Here is a 13,950-nt window from a genome sequence, read left to right on the forward strand (position 1 = left end):
AAATGATAAATCCCGTTAACTAAATAGTTTAATAATCCTCCACTAATTCTTTTTTTCTATTCTTGCCCTTTTCACATGTTATCATCTCATAGTTAGGCCTATTATTAAGCTATTTGGTTAAGAGGATTAATTATTTCCGTGTAAATACGTTTAAAACTACAACCTAGATTGTAACATCACGAGCCGTTGGATCCACCAACTAACATCTGCTTAGTCAGAGTATACGAAATCGCCCCTTGAAATTAGCAACACTTACCATTCCACCCCCTTTATTCTTTTCCGCTAGTTCTTTCTTAACCTTATCCTTAACCAACTTGGTTAAAAAAGCATTCTCACTATCTAAAAATAAAAAAAAAAAGACCTTCTTTACTTCGTCAAATATACTTCCTTTTTTACGCGGTAATCTCATCTGAAATCCGACCATCCTCTCAATAATCCTTCATTATTTCGTTCTCAAGATCAACAAATAGGTATCATTATTATCTTTATTATTATTATCAATCATTAATTAATCTGTACTTTCTTTTTAGTTCTCCTTTTATTTTATTTTATTTATTAGGTTTTAGGCTTTACTAAGGTTAGGGTTTTCATCATGATCCTTATATCTAATCTAATTATATATATTGTGTATTATCTGTGTGTTGTATACTAAGCAGATTATGTTTTAAAAGTTTAATTGTAGTTGAAACTTTTGAATAATTAGGTAATTTTAATTGAATAATTGGGGTTGTTAAAAAATAACTGTGTTGTTCTAGTGAAATTAAACTAAAACAGGCGTAATTGCCTAACCGAACACTTGAAACTGTGTTTTAGCTTTCGAAAAAATTAGTAATAAGATTTTCACTCACCGGACATGTTCTCGATGATCCGTCGTCAGGGAGACTTGTTTTAATGTTGAATTAATTACTGCATTACCATTTGAATGAAAAATAAATTGCAGCCTTGTAGCGCTAGATACTTCAAGCTGCGTTGCGGTTTTTAGTTCATATTTGTGCAATTATATTCCTTAAAGCACTTATTTTTATGATGTTTTCGGTTTTATTTCTGTCGTGTCTTTTTTTTTCGAGTAAAATTTGTATGCTTAAGTTTTCTTACATGTTCTTCGGTAACCTGACGATTTAATCTTTGCGATTATTGACTGATGTTGAATACCAAAATTTTAGTACATATCAGATATTGACAATGTGTTGCATTACATATACTGATACACACATATGATACGTATTTGTGCATCATGGAGCTACTTCAAACTTAAGCTTACTATTTATTGAGGGGTTTGTCTTTCTTGTTTATGTGGAATATTTTTTACGGTCTTTGATGGGTGTGGTGATTGTTGTTAAATGATCAGTTTCAGTGAATATTGGTTGCTGTATAGAGTTGATAGGGAAAGATGTGGGCAGCTGGTTGCCTGGCTTCTTGCTGCGCATCATGCGCATGCAGTGCATGCCAAACTGTTGTGTCCGGGATTAGTCGTCGGTCTGCTCGTATTGCATATTGTGGTCTCTTTGCTCTCTCTTTGATTGTCGCTTGGATTCTAAGAGAAGTTGCTGCACCGCTAATGGAGAAGATCCCTTGTAAGACCTTTTATTCTCTATCTTTATATTACATATAATCATGGCAGTTTTCATCAGTGTTAGGCCATTGATGTAATTAGATACAAAAGAAACTTATTATTTCATTTGTTAAGCATTCTAAGAACATGTCGATACAAATATGCCAAAACAGGATAATATTCAACATAAGCTGAACCCTTTGCATTTTTGTTCTGAACAAATTTCTTGTTATGTCAGTGAACTTATTTGGTGTTCATTATGCAGGGATTAACCACTTTTATGAAACTCCTGATAGGGAGTGGTTCGAGACAGATGCTGTTTTACGAGTTAGTTTGGGGAACTTTTTGTTTTTCTCGATCCTATCCCTTCTAATGGTTGGGGTGAAAACCCAAAAAGACCCACGAGATAGTTTGCACCATGGTGGATGGATGATGAAAGTCATTTGCTGGTGTCTTTTGGTAATCCTTATGTTTTTCCTTCCAAATGAGATCATCAGCTTTTATGGTAAGCCGTTCTCTCTCTGAGATACAAAGTGTTTTTTTTTATCGTTATCCTTTTCAGCTGCTCTGTTACCCCTTGGTTTTTGGTAATTGCATCGCTAAAATATTTTCTAGTAATAAGCTTGATGTTGTTCTATTCATGTATCTTTTAAAAACATGCATGGATATGTCATTCTTTTCGTACAATTTGAGTGTCGGGGTTGTGTGCAGTGTAGTGTATAAGAGTGTAGTTGGATATGCATTCTGGAACTGATTGTTTGATAGTCAGTTTCTGATGTCTGGAGAAACAAAGTCTCCTTGTCTGACTATTAATGGGTGGAATGATCAGACCTGATTACGTACAGCTAATATACGTTTAATTGCTTACGCCTTCTTTATCTTAGTCGGAGACACTATTATTTTCTTTTTACTAACTGCTTGTTGATTTTAGGAAAATAACATTTTCAGTCATTTTGTTTAGTAGTTTCTTAAATAGTTAGAATTTGATAAACATTTGAACATCTGAGTATGATTATTACAATCTCAAGCAATATGAGATCCAAACACTATTTTGTAGCGCCGTCCGTTTTATAAACTGTTGATTAATATGATGATCGTTTAATATCTTTAACTATCGAAAAAACACACATCGAAAACCCCCTTAAACCAGTATGTCCCTCAGAATTTAGGCATTAGCCCAGAATATATTTTATGAGCAATTCATAGGGAAAGAATAATTAAAACTGTACTGAAGTTTCCAGTCACTACAGCCTCGTAGTGACTGATGTCTTGTAAGTCATAGGACCTAGTTGTGGAGCCACCAAGTATCTTAGTTGGGCATTTATCTGTTTGATTTTAGTATGTATGATCCTGTCCATTTGAATGCAGAGTCTACATCGAAAATTGGCTCTGGGCTATTTCTCCTTGTTCAAGTGGTGCTCTTGCTGGACTTTGTACATAGCTGGAATGACAAATGGGTTGGCTATGATGAGCAGTTCTGGTTCGTTCCTACTATTTTCTGTCAAAGTACACTTATCCTATGTTTTGACATCGATGTGGCCATATTGACCCATTTACTTATGAATGGGTTGATTTGGCTAATTTTTTTTTCTAATGGTTCACAATGGTAAACCTGAAATCAAAATGATCTAACGTCACGTTGGGTGTATTTTTAATGCAAAAAATCTCCTTAGATGTTTATATGTTTACAAAACTTAAGCTACTATTGATATAAATATTATATCTGATGTTTGTAAAAATCTTCATACAAAAATGCTTTGGCCCAAACTGACACGTCCCGAATGGACCTGCAAAAAGAACCGATGGTTTGGCAATAACCTATTTGAACCCGTTACCAATCTGCTTATCTTGCCGCATCTACTTTTACACATACAAGGACAGTGAAACAAGTTATGTTGTCCCCTTAATCTTATCTGTTTTCATTCCTAAATCTATTTTGTATATGATACAGGTATGCAGCCTTGCTTGTTGTTTCACTCGTGTGTTATGTGGCAACATTCTCGTTCTCCGGACTTCTGTTCTATTTGTTTACCCCATCTGGGCAGGACTGTGGTCTCAATACGTTCTTTATTGTAATGACCCTCATTCTTGTGTTCGTGTTTGCTATAATCACATTACATCCCACAGTGAGTTTCTGAACCCCTTTCTGTTCTATTGCTAAATAGTTTCTTTTTCTTTCATTTACTACACTTCAGTGCAGTATGTTAGATAACTTAGATAATAATTAAGTTCTCATTTATTCCCTATTAGTAGTGTGAGACTGTGAGTAGAGGTGGCAATTTTAACACATTTACTTACGAGTGAGTTGATTGGATATCTTTTATCTATAATGAATCAGATCAAATGGGTTTAACTGGTTAAAAAGTCACCCAAAGTGTATTTTTAATCACCAACCTCTTGAGTGCATAATGTAACTGCATAAATATAGGTTTTGTGATCTCATCAAACACGCTAGATCCATATTTTAAGCAACTTAGGCAAAAGTGACGCGCACGAAAAATACATGTATTGAACCTTTACCCAACCCCACCCATGTTGCTACCTCGTATCATGTTAGCCCTGAAGTTGCCCTTTTTGTTCGTGTCTACAATATGATATGGCTTGTATGTCTCTTTCATATTGATTTAGTAATGGTCATCTTACAAATTCTTTTGGTGTACATTAGGTATGTGGCAGCATTCTTCCAGCATCCGTTATTTCTTTTTACTGCATGTATCTTTGCTATAGTGGGCTTGCAAGTGAACCGAGGGATTATGCTTGCAATGGTCTCCACAATCATTCTAAAGCTGTTAACACTGGAACACTTACTGTTGGGTTGCTCACAACTGTGCTCTCGGTGGTCTACTCTGCCGTGAGAGCTGGATCTTCTACCGCTTTGCTTTCCCCGCCAGACTCACCCCGTGCAGGTAAAGTTTTTCGTTCTCCACATCCTCAGAGTCTTCTGTTAGCTGTGCATATTTTTATAAGATGGCAGTGTCAACACATATAGTTATGTCTATAAGTAGAGGTCAATTGTGTATAATTACATCTTTGGTCAAAATGGTTGCAAGTCAAAAGTAGTTTTGAATGCATAATCTCAGTGTTTGGATTTGTGTTTTGGAACTGATCATCTGATTTCGGTAACTTCAAGCTGTGGGCACAATTATCAGTTTTTAATGGTTACTTAACATATGGTGCCTGCTTAAGCTTGTATGATTATTTAAGGGTCAAAAGATACTTTTACACTGGCTGCAAAACTCGTTATCTTAAGGGGGCACAAAATAATTTATGACCTCTTGTGAAGATAATCTAGGTTCATTTCACAACTCGTAAACCTTTTAAAATTTTTGCAACTATCAGTGTTTGCGGATTAACCTGTTCGCTTTCGATCTGTGCTAAGAAAAGACCTGTATTTATTGGTCTCCCAGCCTTCCCAACACACCCATTTTGCCATCTATTTAAATTTCTTAGTGTCAAGGGGTGTTTATCTGCTTCTATTGTTGTCCTCTTGAAGAACAAGGTGAAACATGAAACACCCTACAGATCATGTGGCATTAGAGGTTGCAAGTTGCAACTAGGAGGGTTGGATAAGGTGTGATCTGGTTCATTGACATACACTTTTCTCTTCTCTTTTATTGTTTTGTTTTGTTTTGATATTTATAAGTAATTATGATGTGTCATATGAATATAGAAACTGTGTTATTACAATGATATTCGAAATTGTTTCATAAAGTATTTTGGAGGTTGTATGTAGCACTTTGTGGGCAACTTTTGTCGTCTTCCCTTTTAGCTAAATTTGTTAAATTGTAAATATTATCTATTTTTCCTGTTGGATTAAACATCCAACCGTAAAGGGTATGGTTGCACCAGAAATGATTCTTTTGAACTACCCTTCGTTGCACCAGAAACTGAGCTTTGCTTTCCATATTTCAGGTGGTGAGAAACCGTTGCTACCACTAGACAAGAGAGACGAACATGAAGAGAAAGAGAACAACAAGCCTGTCACATATTCATACTCTTTCTTCCACATCATCTTCTCCCTTGCTAGCATGTACTCGGCAATGCTTCTTACAGGGTGGTCAACCTCAGTTGGTGAGAGTGGCAGGTTGGTGGATGTTGGGTGGCCTTCAGTGTGGGTCCGGATTATAACCTCATGGGCAACTGCAGGTTTGTTCATTTGGTCAATGATTGCCCCTCACCTCTTTCCCGATAGGGAGTTCTGAGTTCAAGCGAAATATTCCACAAGTCATTGTAATATGTATGTATTTGGTTGTCTGTCACACTATGCGAATTATGCTTGAAGTTTGTGTACTGACATTTACTTTAACGTGATGGGGTGAATAAATCTTTGATAATAAAATTGTAATGAAATTGTTTTTATTTCCGGGTTAGGAGATTTCAGGCCGCTTGTAGTTATAAATTGGCATCTTTTTAGAATGTGTTCATAGTTTATCACAGAAGCGACACCAACACCAATGAACAAAGTATAATTATAAGCATTAGGATCTAAGTTCTATATTTTCAAATATTCATCTCCTAAAACTATTAAGCTGACATTCTGAATAATGATTTCAATATTACATATTTACATTGGCATCTTTTTAGAATGTGTTTTTAGTTTATTACAGGAGCGACATCAACGCCAATGAACAAAGTACTCGTATAATTATAAGCATTACGATCTAAGTTCTATATTTTCAAATATTCATCTCCTAAAACTATTAAGCTGACATTCTGAATAATGATTTCAATATTAGACATTCATGTAATAAAAAAAAATGGCTAATATTCTAAAGGTCATTTCCAAGATAACTAATACTTCAATCTTGATTCTTGAGTCAAATATCTCACGGCAATTTTTTTTACCATCCAATCATCCTGAGATAGTTAGAAACTTTTTTTAATGAACGATTAAAGAAAGTGAAAAAACTAAATGAACACAATATCTTGAGTTTGTTGTCAAAATGACTATTTACCCAAATAAACGAAGGCTCAAGAACATATTATTGAACGTTTACAAACATAAAAATCATCTTGAGATAATTAGAAATTTATTTTAATGAACGATTAAAAAAAGTGAAAAAAAACGAAATGAACATAATATTTTAGGGTTTGTTATTCTATTTACCCAAATGAATGAACGCTCACGAACATATTATTGAACGTTTACAAACATAAATTAATAACGGACACTATGTTTATTGTTTATTTAATTAATGAATAATTTTTTATCAAACATTTATGATCTGTTCATAAATTCTTCAAATCTCAATAAATTTACACACGGATACTTTAAAAGTGCACACAAGTGCAATTGTGCAAAGATACCATATGAGGTTAGAATTGCATGCGGTTGTACTCAATAACCAAGTATATTACGAGTATGTTGTATCAATCACAAACACATGTTCATGCTATTCATTCTCATTCCATATTGGTGGGAGTCCTCTAAATTTCCCTGAAAAGGAACATTTGCAGAGTGTATGTCCCACTCATTTTAAATATCTGTTCATCTTCATAAACATTACATATCAAAACCGTAAAGAATTTAATTTAATATTTTAAATAATGTTATAGATATATAAAAAGGGAAAAGTGAAGGTGGTGTTGTCACACATTTAAGTTTGGTGAAATCCTTCTTACATACTAAATTTTTAATCCATAAATATATAATTAAAAACCTTGTAGGTTATTGTATTTGATTATGATTATGAGAATTACAAAAGGTTATATTTATAGAGTCTATTAACCTAATACATGAAAACTATTATTATGGAAACTAATAATATAAAAAACTAGTTATATCTTAATACGCCCCCCTCAAGCTAAGGCCATTGTGCGACTCTTAGCTTGGATCGCAACAGCATGAACCGATCTGAAGATAAGGCCTTTGTAAAACATCCGCAATCTGATCATGTGAAGATATGAACTTTACTGACAAATTTCCTTGAGCAACCTTCTCTCGTACAAAATGAAAATCAATTTCCACATGCTTTGTGCATGCATGAAAGACGGGATTAACTGACAAATAAGTAGCGCTTAGATTGTCACACCACAATGTTGGAGTAGTCTGTATAGGAATGTGAAATTCTTGAAGTAGAGATTGAAGCCATGTAGTTCGGCGACAGTGTCAAACCAACGTGTTTTCTAGCAGACCAAGAGACAAGATTAGATCCTTGATATATAGCAAATCCCCCTGTGGATCGACGGTCATCTGGGCAACCAGCCCAATCAGCATCAGAGTAGGCATTAATAGCATTGAAGAAGGCATCAACATAAGCATGTAACTGAGTTGAGGAGTTGCTAGAGATGCGTAATCCGTAACTAGATGTCCCTTGTAAGTAACAAAGAATACGCTTAACAGCTAACCAATGATTCTCAGTCGGGGAATGCATGTATTGACACACTTTGTTCACAGCAAATGCGATATCAGGCCTAGAAAGAGTAGCATACTGGAGACCCCCAACAATACTTCGGTATTTTACTGGATCCGAGAAAGCAGTGCTATTACCATTAGATAAAACCACAGATGTAGAAAGTAGAGATGGAACTGGTCTAGCATTGGACAAATTTGCGCGTTCCAAGAGATCTATAATATATTTTGATTGAGATAGAAACAAATCTGAACCTGTGCGTGTGATTTCCACACCCAGAAAATAGGACAGATGCCCCATGTCTTGAATGGCAAAGGCACGGCTAAGCTGATGAACAACCTGATCAAGCACCAAAGGGTTGTTACCTGTCAAAATAATATCATCAACGTACACTAGCATATAGAGCACTGTACCACAAGCATAATAGATAAAAAGCGAGGGATCGGTTTTGGATCCCCTAAACCCAATTGCCTGAGAGAGCCGATGAAACCACGTTTTCGGTGCTTGCTTTAGACCGTACAATGATTTGTGCAATAAACACACATGATCAGGTTTTTGACCTATCAACAAAACCTGGCGGTTGCTGTAGATACACTGTTTCCTTTAGATCACCATGTAAGAAAGCATTCTGGACATCCAATTGTCTCAATGGCCAATGGTTAGCTGTAGCAATAGATAAAACAACCCGGATAGTGGTAGCCTTGACAACAGGGCTAAAGGTGTCGGTGTAGTCAATGCCCGACTGCTGGTAAAATCCCTTAGCAACAAGTCTCGCTTTATAGTGAGTGATAATTCCTCGTTGATCACGTTTAACTTTGTATACCCACTTGCAATCAACTACATTTTTTCCAGGTGCACGTGGCACTAATGACCATGTGTCGTTTCTCACGAGTGACTATTCATCCTCTATGGCTTTGCGCCAAAGAGGGTTCTTGTTAGCAATAGCAAAGGTAGGGTGTTCAGATTCGGAAAGAGATGTGGAGGTATGATTCGCAGATGGATCAAAAAATTTTGTTTTAGGAGGATTTTGGCAAAGATTTGAAGGACGTGTACGTGTAGTGGGCTAGGGTGGTGATGATGGTAAAGAGGAGGGAATAGGATGGACGAGTTGTGCAGGTTATGATGAATGTTGTACAGGTTGGACATGAGAATTGAGCGTAGTTGTGGGCTCAGGTGGAGGAGGTGAATCAACATTTGCAGCTGACTCATCGGAAACTGGGTTGAACGTAGGAGGTGGAGGTGATGGATAAGATGAGATGTATTCGTCTGGTTGGGAGGTAGGTGTCGGTGGTGAGGTGGGTTGACGAAATGGGAAGAAGTGTTCATTAAAGCGGACATAACGAGCAATATTTTGTATGGATTATAGGGTCGTAGGTGAGGAAATCATTGACAACCAAAAACACGGAGAAAAGTGTAATTGGGTGTTCGCTTGAACAAAAACTCAAAGGGAGAGGTGCGTGCTGTGTTTGAAGAGGGCATGCGATTGATAAGGTAGACTGCAGTGTCAAAAGCAAAGTGCCAGAATTTAGATGGGACACCAAGTTAAAAAAGTAGAGTGAGACCAGTTTCAACGACATGTCGGTGTCGTCTTTCAACAAGGCCATTTTGTTCACTTGTGTGGGGACAAGAAAATCTATGGATGATGCCTGGATTTGAGAAAAAAGGAGATAATTTGCGAAATTCACCCCACCATCGGTTTGGACTGATTTCAGTTTTGTTTTAAATTGACGTTCTGACATAGCAACAAACTGAGTAAATATATGATAGACATTAGATTTTCGTTTCAAGGGAAAGAACCACATGTAACGTGAAAAGGCATCAACACACAGCAAAAAAATAAGAATGACCGTCAAAAGAAGGGACGGGTGAAGGACCCCAAACATCACAATATATAAGATCAAGAATATTCGAAGCTTTATTGCGAGATAATGGTAAATGCAGTTTGGAAGACTTGCCAATAGAGCAAGCAGTACGATGACTTAAAGAACTATTACTAGAAAGCGGTAAATTAAATCGAGATAACATTGAAGAAAATAATTTGGAATGAGGGTGACCCAGTCTTTGATGCCACACGTCCGGAGAGACTTGTACAGTGGTGAACACAGATTTTTGGATAGGTTGATAACTTGGTAGACAAAAGGAGTAGAGACCTCCATTACTTGGACCAATGAGAAGGGTAGAACGGGTGACCTTGTCCTTCACAGATTAAAAAGTTGCGTGAAATTCAAAAAACACATTGTTGTCTATGCAAAACTTTTGAACGGAAAGAAGATTTTGTTTAATTTGATTATGAACCTTGTAGGTTATTGTATTTGATTATGATTATGAGAATTACAAGAGGTTGTATTTATAGAGTTTATTAACCTAATACATGGAAATTATTATTATGGAAACTAATAATATAGAAAACTAATTATATCTTAATATATAATGAATAAATAATGGACCCTATGTTTTTTATGAATTAAAATTCCCCCATATATATAAATTAATAAGAATGTAAAATTGTAAATAATATATTTATGAGGGTTTATACCCAATAAATGTATAATCTCTTATATTAATAAAACAAAATTGTTTTTAGAAGATATTTTTAGAAAAAAACCTATGTGGCAAGCTAACATCCTATTCTTAAGTTACCTTATAAAAATTATGACATCATGTGTTTTAATTTTTCTTTCTATTTATTTTTTAATATTCTACTTATCTTTTCACATTTCAAATGAATCTATAATATTTTCATATAATTTTTTTATTCATAGAAATCTATTGATTGAAAATTGGTAAGGTTTTTTTAATATTTGTTTCATGTTACCTTCATTTATATTTATAATAGATTTCATTCATATACAAACTCGGTTCATTGTTATAAATAGTAAGAAAAAATTTATGTTGTTTTTAATTGGCTATAAATGTTCTATTCGAAGTAATTTATTTTTTCATGGGTTTGTTTACTTATTTTAAACATTAAAGTTTTCATTTCGGTTTTGTGTAATTAAAATTTGATTTAATATTTCTAAGACTCACTTGCTATAAGGTTTATCTTTCTCATTTAACTTGCTAGATTTGAATATTTATCCTTCAAAAGAATTTATAACATTTTCATATAACTTTCTTTTAAAATTATTAGAAAAGATGGTTAGAGTCCTAGAGATGTTAACGGCAACCGATTTACTCAATATTAGGTCTATTTGGATTACACGAACGAATCATGAAATTATTAACAAAAGTTTTATTGAAATCCCAGGTTGAACCCGGGTTGCTTAGCTAATAATAAATAAAAAGACCATGTACACAAGAAATATGGTAATTAATAGACCATCTTTTTAATTTTTATACACATCCAAACATATTTTGTATATGCAGTAAATTACCTTATAGTTGGTAAATGATCACAAATATTATTATGACAATGGTACGTTTTTGTTATTATAAATGAGAAAGTGCACATTATGAAATTGGGATTAATACTTCAAAATATAAATAATTTTATATGAATTGTCATAGTATGTACGAAATTTTAATTATGCCTAACCCAAACACCTTTTAAGAGGCTAATCACCCTCAACTGCAGTTTATATGATCACTCACGCAATTACAAAATCTATGCGCATTGTATGTGATTAATTTGCAAATGTTGTACGTTGTATACTTGTATGTGTCCAGATAGGGATTAGTATTTTAAATGTAAACAACTTTACACGAAGTGTCATAGTGTGTATTGAACTTTAATTTCGTGCATTGGATGTAATGAACTTTCAAATCCTGAATGTATCTAGACATATGTGGCAACCATATCAAGTGCCACTTGTAAATTTTTTATTGGTCGAATACATAAAATGCACAAAATTTAAAAATTCATTACATATAACGCACGAGATTTGAATGCATACAGTGCACATAATTGAATCGATACATAAATACGATCTCAATGAAATTTTATGTTCATGGTAGATCTATAGATTATTTGTAACTAAGATTCATACAACTAATTTTATATTATTATCACCTAGCTAAAGCTAATACAAAATATGTTAAATCTTAAGTTCATTTACAAGTAACTCATAAAAAGATAATACATTAATTCATAGTTAGATTTCTAAAAGAGTAAAAGTTATGTTTGTCGGTGCAGATTGAATTTTAGAAAGTGATAATTTAAGATACCAACCTACTCATTCCATTAAGAATAATGATGCATTAAACCTTATCTTAAAAGTCACGATTTTAAAGTAATACTACACTTACTAATTTTTATATTTACTAATAAACTAAAACAAGATTGTAGTGTCTTTAATCGACACATGTCGCTGTATTAAAAAGACAAGTGTCCTTTTAATTATATATTCAATAAAAAATCTATTTAATTGTTTATTATTTTAGTTAATCTCATATATTTGAATTAAAATACAATATCTATAATAATAAGTTTATCATTATTATTTTATTATATAAAAGGATACGAACAGATTAGGATTAAACATAGTATTTTAATAATGAAGCTTAAATCTTTTACAATATCCAAATAAATGTAAATATAATACATATACCTATACGTTGCTATATTGTTTTTTTGTTTGTTTTTGTTTTAACTTCCTAATTCTAATACAAGTATACCAACTTTTCCTTATTTTTCCAATCCATTTTTATCTGAAAACTTGAGATTATTATTTGTTCACAAAATATACATATGAATATTACTCTATATTAGTTAATCCGTGCATTACGCACATGTATTAATACTAGTATATAAATAAATGAAAGACGGACCAACGACATAAATATATGATGAAAAAAAAAAAGTAACAAAGGAATAGTAGTTAGTGTTGTTGGTGCACTTTGTATGTCAAATCATGTTACCTACAAACTTAATTAAAGTAGTAAAAAAGTTTATCTATTAAAACTTGAAAAAAAAAAAAATAATAATAAAGAAATACTTTTTAACTGAACACACCCTTAGGGATTATAATTATTAGGTTGAAAAGACAAAAAGGTTGATTACCCATTGATAAGGTCTTTGACTTTAAGAGGATTCATTTGGGTTCGAATCTCACTGATGACATTTGTGTGAATGAATTAATAAAGGGTCTTTCGAAAGTCCTAATTTTCAGGCATACATCTAATTTAGATGTATGAGCAGTATAGAATGCTGTTAAAATAAAAAAATTAGGTTGAAGAAATGGAAGAAATTAAATGCTTTATAATATAAATTAATAATGTATTATAGATAATTAATATATTTGGATAGTTATTTTAAATGGGATATGCTCGTTGAAAGTATTCTTTTAACTAAGTCGATTAAAATTACCTATGAAAAGTTACCCCAAATTTGATAACCACCTAAAAAAATTAAAAAGAAAAATTTAAGTATACCGAAAATAAAATGATAGAGTTTGAGGTTGGATCCACATCCTTCTCTAATAAGCAAAAATCCAATCCATCCAAAATTCCAAATCGACGTCCATTGCTATCACAAAGAAACCAAGAATAGAAGAAAGAAGTAAGCTAGGTCATATTGTTAATATATATGAGCATGGTACCCGTGCAATGTAACGGTGGCGGGGAAGACAATCTGGTGGTGACGTTGATAGGGTTTTACTTTGTTAGAAACGAAAATGGTTGAAAGGCATAGTTGGTATATCACGTGAGAGAGTGTTTAATAAGAAAGATTATTTAAGAGCATTTTTCTTAATTAAGTTAAGAAAGAAATATAGTTTGCCTTATAATTGTTAATATATATAATCTTCTCCCTTTCCAAAAAAAAAAAAAAAAAAGTAAGCAGAGTCATAGTCATCATGTAATTTGAGGTGGGCTCCACATTCTTCTCTAATAAGCAAATCCAATCCATCCAAAATTGAAAATTCCAAATCGAAAATAAAGAAGTGAGCAGAGTCATAGTCATCATGTAACTCCACATGTCACATTCCTATCAGGATACATACACCAATCACCAATTTTCTTTTGACTTCGCACATCATCAATCATCGATATATTATCCACCTATATATATATACACACACACACCATAATAATAATAATAATAATAAT

At 33.4% G+C, this 13,950-nt stretch overlaps 1 protein-coding gene across 1 annotated transcript; it reads left to right on the forward strand.

Moving 5' to 3' along the window:
* The first annotated feature begins 346 nt into the window (after positions 1 to 346).
* On the forward strand, positions 347 to 5,915 carry LOC122607277 (serine incorporator 3). Its single transcript, XM_043780213.1, has 7 exons — positions 347 to 470; positions 1,349 to 1,574; positions 1,818 to 2,057; positions 2,921 to 3,032; positions 3,504 to 3,678; positions 4,218 to 4,458; positions 5,465 to 5,915. Exons 2-7 carry the CDS (start codon positions 1,391 to 1,393, stop codon positions 5,752 to 5,754), a joined length of 1,242 nt encoding a protein of 413 aa, XP_043636148.1. The 5' UTR covers positions 347 to 470; positions 1,349 to 1,390; the 3' UTR covers positions 5,755 to 5,915.
* The last annotated feature ends 8,035 nt before the right edge of the window (positions 5,916 to 13,950 follow it).

Source organism: Erigeron canadensis, chromosome 7, assembly GCF_010389155.1.
Source record: "Erigeron canadensis isolate Cc75 chromosome 7, C_canadensis_v1, whole genome shotgun sequence".
Taxonomy (NCBI): Eukaryota; Viridiplantae; Streptophyta; class Magnoliopsida; order Asterales; family Asteraceae; genus Erigeron; species Erigeron canadensis.

Coding starts and splice junctions, on each gene's coding strand:
- LOC122607277 (XM_043780213.1), top strand. CDS start 1,391: ATGTGGGCAGCTGGTTGCCTGGCTTCTTGCTGCGCATCATGCGCATGC. Junction 2,058..2,920: donor TGAGATCATCAGCTTTTATG/GTAAGCCGTTCT, acceptor ATTTGAATGCAG/AGTCTACATCGAAAATTGGC. Junction 3,033..3,503: donor GGCTATGATGAGCAGTTCTG/GTTCGTTCCTAC, acceptor TATATGATACAG/GTATGCAGCCTTGCTTGTTG.